General features: G+C 51.8%; 1 protein-coding gene across 1 annotated transcript; it reads right to left on the reverse strand.

The window, feature by feature from the left end:
• Positions 1-3,130: 3,130 nt before the first annotated feature.
• LOC122738253 lies at positions 3,131-11,603 on the reverse strand. The gene is made up of 9 exons (XM_043980305.1): positions 11,520-11,603; positions 10,731-10,790; positions 9,951-10,024; positions 6,396-6,477; positions 6,012-6,153; positions 5,353-5,423; positions 4,638-4,733; positions 3,928-4,044; positions 3,131-3,220 (listed from the first exon to the last, which is right to left on the reverse strand). The coding sequence occupies exons 1-9, from the start codon at positions 11,601-11,603 to the stop codon at positions 3,131-3,133; spliced, it is 816 nt and encodes a 271-aa protein (XP_043836240.1).
• Between the last annotated feature and the right edge of the window lie 314 nt (positions 11,604-11,917).

Below are 11,917 nucleotides of genomic sequence, written 5' to 3' on the forward strand. Positions count from 1 at the left end.
TCAGTTCCAGTAAGTGTTCCCCTCACAGGACCCTGAAGTATTCTCCTGAACTGATCATCTCTTTTTCTTTGTGAATTCCGGGATGCCTGGGATGGCATAAGGGAAGGAGGGGCCGTTGCCAGAAATGATCATCTTGTTACTGCGTCAGCAGCAGAAGGGACCAAGTGAGTCTGTGGGTCCCTGCACCCAGGGCTCCAAGCAGCTCAGGGATGAAGAAGAGGCTCCTGTATGTGGCCCCGTTGTCTTCCTCTCTAGAATGAAAGCTTCTCGAGGGCAGGAATGATGTGACTAACACCTAGCACAGTGCCTGACACAGAGTAGGTACTTAATAATTGCTGGTAGTGGAGAGTTCAGTGGCATTGGGCTTAGAAGACCCGGGTTCAAATCCTGCCTTTTTCACCTTCCGCCTATGAGAGACCTTGGACAAATCACTGACCCTCTTTGAGACCTCAGATTCCTCAGCTGCAAAACGAGGAGATGGGTCTAGCAGAGGTCTCTCCCTTCCAGCTCTTAATTGGTTTTCTATGACCCTTGAGCCAGAGATGAGAGAGAAGAAAATTTTGTAACTGCAGCATGGAATCGTGGAAAGAGCTCTGGGCTTGGGGTCAGAAGATCTGCGTTCCAATCCTGCCTCAGACACTTACTAGCTGTGTGAGCCTTGGTTAATCATTTAACCTCAGTCTGCCTCGGTTTCCTTATCTGTAAAATGGGGATAACACCTCCCCCACCAAATTGTAGTGAAGAAAGTGCTTGGTAAATATTAAGATGATATGCAAACAGGTATTATTATTTTCACAGGGGATTAGTAAGAGAGAAAGCCCTGAGGCTGAAGGCAAACTCTCCTAGGACCATTTCCCGAGGATCTGGAGCCCTGGGGAGTTGAAATGGTCAGATTTCTGACCAAGTCCATGGCCAGTAGATGCCAATTCCACTCCAGACTACTCCAGTAAGACCCTCCAGGTGGGGAGGGAAAACCAACCCAGAAGCCAAGGCCTTTGGCTAGCAGCAGCATCCAGTCTGTCTTGGGGCCAGGGAAGAATGAGACTGAGCCCTTTCCGCAAACCCCACTGCAACTGAGGAAGGCTGTTGGGCTCCTGAGCTTGCCAGGTGCACCTCAGTTTAGCTGCAGGGAGAATGGAAGGAGGAATGTCACCAAGCAGGCCTAGCCTTCACCACTTGGCATGATTCTAGGAAGCCTGGGGAAGCCCCACCTCCTCCCCATCTTCCTTCTTGCTGGCTGAGGCCTGAGGTTGCTTCACCCCATGGAGAGAGCTGGGACTTGGAGAGCATATCCCCATGGGGGAGGGAACCAAGAGATAAGGAGAAACATCTAACAGAAGGGTTCTTAATCTGAGGCCCATAAATATATATATATATACATACATACATACATATATATATATATACACACACACATACATACACACATATACACATACATATATACACACATATTCATATATATTACATAATAGATATATTACATATATACATATAGAACGATCTATATATAACCATATAATGATAACTATAACTATATATATATATATACACACACATAACTGTAATTCAATGTAGTTGATTTTCTCCTTAACCCTTTGTATTTTATTTAACACAGTTAAAGCCCTAGTTCTGAGAAGGGGTCCATAGCATCCACCAGACTTGCCCAAAGGGTCCATGACATAAAAAAGGCTGAGAATCCCTTCCCCTACAAGGGGTCAGTGATGAACTCCTGTTCTGATGGGGGAGGGAGACAGAGAACAGAGTTCAAGAGGCCTGGGGGAAGGGAAGGGAAAGTTGTGGAGTAGAGAAAGAGGTGCACAAAAAAAATCTTAGCTTCCCAGTGGACCTCTGGAGCTGAGTTCTCACCTTCTTGATGCAGGTTGAATGTCCTCATGGATTGATCTGGCCACCCTAATCCCATCTCTCTATGATCTGGGGAGGTCTTCCTAAGTACCGTCATTTCCTGCCTCCCAGAATCTCAGGACCTCAAAATAGGATGAAACTTCAGAGGTGTTTTAATTTTTTTTTTTTTTGGTGGGGCAATGTTAAGTGACTTGCCCAGGGTCACACAGCTAATAAGTGTCAAGTGTCTGAGGCTGGATTTGAACTCAGGTCCTCCAGAATCCAGGGCTGGTGCTTTATCCACTGTGGCATCTAGCTGCCCCAAAGAGGTCTTTGAGTTAGGGGCCCTGTCTTCTTTGTCAATGACCCCTGGAACACTTTGCCCACGGAGTGGGCACCTTCATGGCACAACCAGCCCAGAAGAGAAGCAGTACAACCCATGGACAGCCCAGGGACAAGCAGAGGGTTGGGAATCACTGCCAAAATTGGGGGGGCCTTCCAGGGATGGGAGCAGGGTGGCCCCCAGAAGGGGGTGATGCAGTTGCTGATGGTCCCTGTTATAAGCATAATCTTTTACCGCTTCCTCCCCGTCCCCCAATCCAATCTGTTGCCAAGGCCTATGACCCTTCTCTCCTCTGACACAGCCCCAAGCCTGGTGCAGACCCTCATCACTCACACCTGGACTATTGCAGTAGCCGATGAGGGGTGGGGGTGGGGGGAGGGGCTGTCTGTCTCAAGTCAATCCTCACTCCAACCCATCCTCTATTCAGTCACCAAAATGATTTACCTATAATGCGGTTCTGATCATGTCACTCCCCTACTCAATAAACTCCAGTGGCTCCCTTTCACCTCCAAGATCAAATACATGATGCTCTGTTCGACATTCATAACCCAGCCCCCTCCTCTCTTTCCAGTCTTCTTCCACCTTGTCCCCCTCCATGATCCAGTGACACTGGCCTCCTGCCTGGTCTAGGTACCAAACACCCTGACTCTTGCTCTGGGCATGTTCCCTGGCTGCTCCCCAAACCCAGAAAGCTCTTTCTTCTCATCTCTGCCTCCTGCTTCTTTAAGTCCCTGCTAAAATCTCCTACAGGAAGCCTTCCCCCCCCAATTCTGCTGCCTTCCCCCTCCTAATTAATCCCTATTTACTTTATAGCTATTTGTTTGCTCGTTGTTTCCCCCATTAGACTGTAAGATCCTTGAGGGCAGGGACTGTCTTCTGACTCTTTTTGTATCCCCCGTGCTTAGCACAGTGCCGGGCACAAGGTAGGCACTTAATAAACGCCTATTCCCTGACTGGGAAGCAGCCCCCTCCATCCTCACACAAATTGCCCTGGGCACCAGGTTCACGGCCTTCTGCCTCCAGGAGACACCCCTGGACAAGCAACAGCGGAGAGGGCCGTGGACCCAGGCTCCGGGTCAGTGACCAGAGCTGGAAGTGACCTGAGAGGCCGTGAAGTACAAAAGGAGCAGAGGCCCAGGGAAGTTCCATCACCCGTCCTGGTTCCACAATGACTGATCGAGGATTGGGACCTGGCTCTGACACTACATCTAGCCATGTGACCCTGAAGTCACTTAACCACTCCAGGACTCAGTTTCCCCATCTATGAAATGGGGATAACAATACGCAGGCTTCACCTCATGGGGCTGTCGTGAGGCCCCCATGAGACAATGTGCAAAGCACTTCCGACAATCACTATGTACCTATTAATTATTATTTCATGTCAGAGAACCTGGCCTGTGCTTTGCCACTTTGGGGCAAGTCATTCCCCATTCTGGGTCTCACCTGCCTCGTCTGTAAAAAGCTTCAAGGATGGACCAGATAATATCGAAGGTCCCTTTTCTCTCAAAATCCTATCATTACGGCCTATGACTTGTTGATTCGGGATTAAACCTTGGTTTTTCTGCCTGACCTAGATCAAGTTTCCTTCCCTCCCAAGCAAGACCCCTGAATCTGCAGTTGTTTCTGTCCAGGAGGTCTCAGAAAATGGCTTCAGACCATTATTACAGTAGGAGGAGGCAAAGCCAAGATTGTGAAGTATTGGGTTTGGGGTGGGGCTGGGGAGGGAGACTGGTCCTCACCTGCTCCACTGGAGGCTTCTTGGCCCCCTGATCTCCAGAGCTTCCCTCCGGCCACTCCCTGGGGGGCTGCCCAGTTCTGGCCGTCCTCTCCCGCCTCTCCCCAAACAGATCCTGTAACTGAATTGTAAGAAAAGGACGGAGATAAATGGGGAGCTGCAAGAGAGTGGGAAGAGGGGGGCAGTTCAGAGCCCCTCCCTCCCAAGACCACCTCCAAGTTCCCCAACCAAGGAGCCACCCTATGAGGAGCCAGGATTTCCGGCCGGGGCGGGGGCTGACAACAGGAGACCCCACTGCGGGACTATTTGCAATCTACTTGTAGTCTCTGGGGGTGTGGGAGATGAGGTCACTGATTTCTTATTTCCCTCTCTGGGCTCTCTTTCAGTCCACCCCAGCCAGGGAGGCAGGTGGGTCTGATTGTCTCCTTCTTCGGAAGCTGGGAGGGGCTAAGTCTGTTCTCCCTCTAGGGAGCCTGGAAGGGCAACGCTGAACTGAGAAGGGTTGAGCTCTAATGGGGGCATTTCAGGCACTGTATCAGGTCTTTGGCGATGCTACTTTGGGATGTGTTTTCTCCATATGCCTCAGAATGACGCCATATAGTCGTCATTAGCGTCAGGTAAGGCAGCCTGAGGCCTCAAGTCCCTCCCAGAGAAAGTGCTTCCTTAGGTGTCGGGCCCTCTGCTCCCCCCCCCCCCCCCAGGCCTGTCTCGCACCTGCGCAGTCACCAGCCGATGCTGCTGCTTCACCCGCTCCACGTCCCTCAGGTCATTCCGGGGAGCTCGGCCCCTTGGGGCATGCTTGTTGGGGCCCTTGGGTCGCAGATCACATGATCACACATTAAAGCTGGGAGGGTCTCCCACCCTCCCATTTTACAGACGAGGAAACTGAAGCTAACAGAGGTGAAATGACCTGCCGGTGGTCCCATGAGGTACAAAGGACAGAGTCTGGGAGTCAGGAAAACCTGAGTTCAAATCCTCCCTCAGACTGTACTAGCTGTGTGGCCCAGGGCAAGTCATTTAAGTCCCTAGTCTCAGTTTTCTCATCTGTAAAATGGGAACAACAGCCGTGACCTCACCAGGTTGCTGTGAGGATCAGAGGAGTCAACTCATGTAAAGCATCCCAAGGTTGTTATTAGTAGTGATAAGGGTCTGAGGAAGGATCTGAGCTCAGCTCTAGCCTGACTCCCAGGCCATTGCTGCTCTAACCACTGTTATGCCCAGTCCCTTCTTGGGGAAGGAGTGGGGAGAAGATCAGTGAAGGGGGGGGTGCTGGGACCACCAAAGGCACTGGAGAGCCCTGCCACTGGTTGGGGTGGGGGTGGGGGTTCCCTCCCACCCTACCTCTGGCCCCTCCCTGGATCCTGGAAGGAAAAGTTTGAGCTTTTCCTTGGTCTGGGAGGAAGGAAGTGGGCAGGGGAAGAGCACTCACCTCCAAGACCTTCTGAAGCTGCCCCTCTGCCTGTGACTTCTCCTCTGCTGGTTTTGAAGAGGCTGCCCAACCTGGGGACACCCCAGGGCCCAAAGCCAGAGGCTCACGATCCCTCCTGGTCACCCCCTGTCCCTCACCCCCTCCCTGGCACTGACTGCTCAGGGGAGGGGCCAAGAAGAGATGTCCGGCCCCTCAGAGAAAAAAGGATCCTAAATGATCTTGAAAGGAGTGATGGAAGGTGATTTCTAAGTAATCTAAAAACAAACGTAGGAGGGGGCAGCTAGGTGGCCCAGTGGATAAAGCACTGGCCCCAGATTCAGGAGGACCTGAGTTCAAATTTGACCTTAGACACTTGACACTTACTAGCTGTGTGACCTTGGGCAAGTCATTTAACCCTTATTGCCCTCCAAGAAACAAAAACAACCCCCCCAAAAAAAAACCAAATGTATATTTGCAGATCATTTGCAAAGATGTGAGGTCTAGGGCCCATGAGCCACTCAGGAATTGGGGGTCAGGATGCTCATCCTTTTGACACGACCTTTCTGAGCTGTCTCAGACACAATCTCTCTGTGCCTCAGTTTCCTTAAAAAGCAGTTATCGCTGCTGTAGGACTACAAACCGCTTGCAATAAAACTGCTCATGAATCAGGGAGAACTCACCTTGAAGCACTCTGTCCAGTTGTTCCAGGAAGGCGTTACAGTGAGTGCAGTGACCCTGGGGAACACCCTCAGCCCGGGGTCCCTTCTTCTGCTCTTCTGGGGCTGAGTGGCAGGAGGCCCACCGGGAGTTAAGAGGCAGTTTCTAGACAGGAGGACACACGCCTTCCATGAAGCATCTTGTCAGAGTCACTCAAAGGAATGCCAAGTGTGCCATTTGAGTCAGTTTCCAATAACTCAGGAATTTGAGCCTGGGACCCAAGATCAATCTGGTTCCGAAAATCCTCTTCAGCCTGCAGAGGGGCTTCATCCCCCCCACCCCCACCCCTACCCAGCTCCAGTCCCCAGCCCTGCTCCCTCCCCTAGGCTGGTGTCCTTGGCAGCTACCTTAAGCAGGGAGGAGGGCATCATCTCGGTCTCCCCCTGCTCAGAGGCCCTGGGGGTCAGGAGCTCCCTCAGTGCCTGCTCCCTGTGGACATAGATTTTCATTTAAAATTTCAAATACCCAAGTGCTTTGGGAAAGACTCAGAGCCCTCCTCCCCACCAGGCTCTCTACATGGGAACTGAACAACTGAAGAATAACCAAGGAAACAGCACATCAGGCCCCGGGTCACCCTAAGGATCATTTCCGACAGTGTGATGTTAAACCTTAGAGATCACCCCTTACCCGCCTTGAAGACACAGAGTGCTAAACTCCATCCGAGGGCTGCCCCTGACCCCAGACACAGACAGACCCCCAAGTCCCTGTGACCTCTCTGAGCCTCTTTTTCCTTCTGTGTAAAATCGAGGGGGCTGGGGCAGCTAAGTGGCGCAGTGGATAAAGCACTGGCCCTGGATTCAGGAGAACCTGAGTTCAAATCCAGCCTCAGACACTTGACACTAGCTGTGTGACCCTGGGCAAGTCACTTAACCCTCATTGCCCCACAAAAATTTAATTTAATTAAATTAAAAAAAATCGAGGGGGTTGGGAGGGATGGCCTTGGAGCTCTGGTCCGGCACTAAATCCATGAGCCCACTTAGGTCACTTCCACCAGACAACGCCTTCTAAAAGAGGGAGTGGAGGGAGCAACAAGGGAGAGCTGAGAAAAATCTCCATGATTCCAGTCTCTGGAGCTGTCCTAGCAGGAGGGACACTATGAGCCTGCTGAACTCCCCACTCCGGGTCCCTAACCCTAACCCTTGTGTCTGAAAGCTGGCTGGATTAGTTAAGGATCACCTTGGGGCAAGGTGAAAGGTCAGTCTATGCCTAGGCTTAGGGGTCAGTCTGTGGATGGAATAAGGGCCGCAAAGTGTGTGGAGAAGCCGACTTTCTCACATGAGGCTGAACCAGAAATCACGCGCTAACTGCTGAGCTAACTGGTCCCATGTTTCATGGGGGAAAGCCATGCGTTCTTGGGAGCATGGGGGGACCTTGGAGGGGAGGCTGGGCCTGAAGACTGGGGAAGTGGGGATTCCGTGCATGTCGGGGCTCGAAGGCTGCTCTTCAGTCAGGTGTGAGGGGAGGAGGGGAGCCCAGGCTCTCAGGAAGGGTTGTTCAGACCACTGTCCCCTCTGAACCAGGTCCTTCCTGCCCCCTGCCCCTTCCCTTCAGTGTCTCTGGTGCCAGCTGCACAGTCGCTGGAGCTCTTGGCCTGACGCTCCTGCCAGGCAGGACTGCCCAGAGCCGGTTTGCTCTAGGCACAGGGGGAATGCAGACAGTTCCTTCTCTGTGCCTGGCACCCCCTGAGCCTACCCCCACCCAGGAGCACCCGGGACTTGCCAACTTGGCTGGAAAGGGCCCTTTTCTTTCCCAAGAGAGGCCTGGGGGCAAGGAGATGATGGTGCCTGTTCTGCAAGTGCCCGAGACCAAGAGCCAAGTTTTCCCCTTAGAATAGGAGCTCTCACAGGGCAGGGCCTGAGTCTCCAGGCCTCTTGGCCTTTATCCACCGTGCCTAGTCTGGGGTCCACGATGAAGACTGATGAAAAGCCTTAGCTCTCTGGCCATCTGATCCCCGCCCCACCTGCATTTCCTTCTCTGCCCTTGATTCACCTGGAAAGACACTTTTCCAGCCAGGCCCTCAGACGGGTGATGGAGCCGACGAGAGGCTGGCTATCATGGACAGTCCTCTGTTCCCACCAGCCCAGACCCCTGACTCTGCTGGGAAAGAGATTCTGCTCACAATGGTGTGCTGGGTCAGTCTGGGAATGAGTAGGTGCCTGTGGGACACGGCGGGGGTGTCTGCCTATGTCTGGAGTTGTGTGTGTCTGTGTCTGTGAGTATGTCTGTGTGTCTGACTATCTGGGCTTGTGTGTATTGTGTGTCTGTGAATATGTCTGTGTGTATCTATGGATGTGTGTGTGTGTCAGTTTGTCTGTCTGAGCATCTGGGGTTGTGTGTGTGTATATCTGTAAATATGTCTATGTGTGTCTATGGGTGTGTGTCTGTGAATATGTATCTGTGAGTGTCTAGGGCTGTGTGTCTGTGTCTGTGTGAGTATGTGTATGTCTATGGGTGTGTATATCTGTGTCTGTGTGTGTGTATGTCTGTGTGTCTCTCTGTGAGTGTCTGGGATTGTATGTGTCTGTGTGAGTATGTCTGTGTGTGAGTATGTCTGTGTGTGTGTGTGTATATGTATGTGGGAGGACACTGGCTTCTGAAGGGCATGGTTTCCATGCCCTTTGAGGATCGGTTAAGAGAACCGGGGTTTAGTGTTGAGAAGAGAAAACTGAAGTGGAATGAGTATTGGATCAAAGGGCCTGAGTTCCAGTCCTGCCTCTTCTGCATGTGGCCAAGTGTAACCCAAGGCCAAATTCTTGGCCCTCTATGGACCTAGGTTTTCCCATCTTTAAAATGAAGGGATTGTATTTGAGGATCCTTAAGGTCCTTCCCAGTGAGGGTCCTGTGACATAACATCTGCCTTCAAACATCTGGAGACTCTCAGCAGAGGGGAATGAGAGGCAGCAGGGAGAAGTCAGGAAGGAGATTTCGGCTAAAGATTTTAAAAATTAAATATGCTCCTAAGAATGTTGGAATTTTTTTTTTTTAGTGAGGCAATTGGGGTTAAGTGACTTTCCAAGGGTCACACAACTAATAAGCATCAAGAGTCTGAGGCCAGATTTGAACTCAGGTCCTCCTGAATCCAGGGCCAGTGCTCTATCCACTGCACCACCTAGCTGCCCCTAGAATGTTGAAAATTCTAAGAGTTACTCGAGTAAGTAACTCTCATCACTCTTGACTCATTGCAAGCAGAGGCTGGCTGAGCCCTCCTGGGAAGTCCCCAGAAGGGACAGGGACTGCCCTGGGTGGAGGCTGGACTTCCATGCCGGGATAGTTGTTGTTGTTTGTCCTTCCTTCTCAAAGAGGACTATGACATCAAAGTGATGTCATGACTTGCAGTGAATTGGATTGAAGTGAGGCAGGGCTGTGCAAGGTCACCAGCCTCACTCTCTCCTCCAGAGCCATCTGGGTCCAGTGGCAAGATAGATATATCAGGATGACTGGAGATGACTCCGAATATTTAAGGCAATTGGGATTAAGTGACTTGGCCAGGATCACACAGCTAGTAAGTGTCTGAGGTGAGATTTGAACTCAGGTCCTCCTGATGCCAGGGTCCATGCTTTATCCACTGCACCACCTAGCTGCCTTCCATACTAGGATACTGCTTTGGGAGAGGAGGAAAGACCAGGGGAAAGTTAACCCCCTCCTGGGCTCTTCTATTAGCAGAAGCACAGAGATCCTGGCCCGGAGGCATTGCTGAGAGAGTGAGGGAACACCCCAGTGGAGGGGAGGAAGTAGATGGGGTCTGACTGGTAGGAGCAGGCCTTGGCTGGAGGGGCATGGGGTGGCAGGGGCAGGGGAGAGGGGGAGCTGAACATCAGGCCCTTTTGTCTCTTCTTGCCTCCCCTGGCCTGGTCTTCCTCTCCTCCCTCCTGGGGGAGTCCATGACCCCAGCTCCTCCTTACTTCTCCTCCAGCTTCTCTTCCAAAGACGACACAAGGAGCTGCAGCCTTAGGTTCTCCTTCCTGATCTCCCTGAGCTAGAGAGAGGGAGGAAGGGAGGATGAATCAGAGATTCAGGGATGCCTATGGGGGCTCATGAGGAAGTGAGCTCTTAACCTTCAGGCCCACCCGCCTCTGCCCCCACTGTTACTTCCTGCCAGACCAGGTGCCAACTAGAAAGAAATGCCCCCCAAGCTCCTGGGCTCCCAGCCCTGGCGGGGAGCCTTGGAAGAAAGGAAGGAAGCTCTCACCCCCACAACCCTGGGAGGTGCCTTCAAGCACGAATGCCCCCATTTTACAGATGAGGAAATTAAAGCTCAGAGAATTTGGGTAATTTACGCCCAGATAAGCCCAGATAGTTGGCAGCCCAGACCCTGGGACTATAAAACCAAGGTTCTTTTCACTTCACTGAATTGTCTCAAGGGAACTTGAAGATGAGTGAGATCTCAGCGGGAGGAACAGGCAGGGATGATTCCAGAACCGGGGAGAGGGTTGGACTGACAATAGCTCTGATTTTTTTCTGGCCACTCACCTAATCCAGCAGCTCCCTCAGCCCTTCCTAACTGTCCCCTGGTTCCCCACCCCATCCCCCAGTCCCCTCACTTGGGTCTCCCAAAGGCCCAGCCAGCCCTCCCCGAGGCGTGGGACTACATGGATACCCACCTCTTCAGGGGAAGTCGTCCATCTGGAGAAAGACTTTGTAAATTCAGGGGCGTGGGGGGTGACTGCTAGAGGAGTCAGTACCTGACTCTCAGTGGTTTCCAGTCCCTGCTGTCCGGAGTCCTGGGTGGTGGGCAGACAAGCCTGGAGACAGACAGACACGGGAGGATGTGGCCAGAAGATAAGCTGACCCAGAGAGGGGACTGACTCTATCTGACTGGGGTTCTGCCAGGATCTCAGGCACTGATGAGAGGGAGTTTGTGGGGTGAGGAGGCCTTCTTGGTACCACTAGGTCTGCCCCCTGCCTCCCTCCGGATGTCTCCTCCCACTGATCCAGCTTTCTCTGAACTCCTGTGGGAACTTTTGGGTGCTCTCCTAGGTCCTAATAGTTAGGATTCTTGGGTTTGACTCCTTAACTTCTTCTTCTTCTTTTTTTTTTTTTTTTTGGTGAGGCAATTGGGGTTAAGTGACTTGCCCAGGGTCACAGAGCTAGTAAGTGTCAAGGATCTGAGGCCGGATTTGAACTCAGGTCCTACTGAATCCAGGGCCGGTGCTCTATCCACTGTGCCACCTAGCTGCCCCAACTCCTTAGCTTCTTGAAGAGACATCATGGTATAGTGGAAAATGTGTTAGATATCAAGTCTGAGAACCTGGGTTCAAATCTTGTCCTTGACACTCACTAACCGTGTGACTTTGGGTAAATTACTTAATCCCTCTGGGCCTCAGTTTCCCCATCTCTAAAATTAAAGTGGTTGGACAAGGAGGCTCTCAGGGTCCTTTGCAACTCTGAATATAAGATTTTATCTGAACTCCTGCAGAATATAATCAGATCCCCAGGTCTGAATTGTTCTCTCATTGATGGGGCTCCCCAACCAGATTGGGAGCTCCCTGGGAAAAGGAACCCTTTATCTCTTCTGGTCTCCAACAGGTGTAGCTAGTCTGGGGCTGGCCACACATCAGGGCTCAGTGAAAATGGGCTGAACTTGACTTTGTGATTGACGGAAGTTGGTAGAACTTGCACAGTCCAGGGTTCAGAGGCTCAGAGATTTGAGACTGGAGAAGGCTTTGGGCCTTGGTCCCTTCCCTAAGGGAGGCTCCAGAATTCATCTCTGTGATCCACCAAGATGGCCGCTGTGGACCGAGGCCTCTAGAGAGTCTTCCTCTGCCCAAGGTCCTGACTGTGGGTCATCCTTGACAGATTGTCTAGGATTGATTCATCTGTATGAAGATTCCCTGAAGGACTGGAGGGATCACCAGTTAGGTGCAGTGCT

This window comes from Dromiciops gliroides, chromosome 2, assembly GCF_019393635.1.
Source record: "Dromiciops gliroides isolate mDroGli1 chromosome 2, mDroGli1.pri, whole genome shotgun sequence".
Classification (NCBI taxonomy): Eukaryota; Metazoa; Chordata; class Mammalia; order Microbiotheria; family Microbiotheriidae; genus Dromiciops; species Dromiciops gliroides.

Bases quoted from the DNA above. Each gene is read 5' to 3' on its own strand.
- LOC122738253 (XM_043980305.1), bottom strand. From the start codon at position 11,603: ATGTGTGGCCAGCCCCAGACTAGCTACACCTGTTGGAGACCAGAAGAG. The intron at 6,154-6,395 runs GTAGCTGCCAAG...CCTCCTGTCTAG, and splicing joins TGCCCTCCTCCCTGCTTAAG to AAACTGCCTCTTAACTCCCG. The intron at 4,045-4,637 runs GTGCGAGACAGG...CTTACAATTCAG, and splicing joins ATCGGCTGGTGACTGCGCAG to TTACAGGATCTGTTTGGGGA.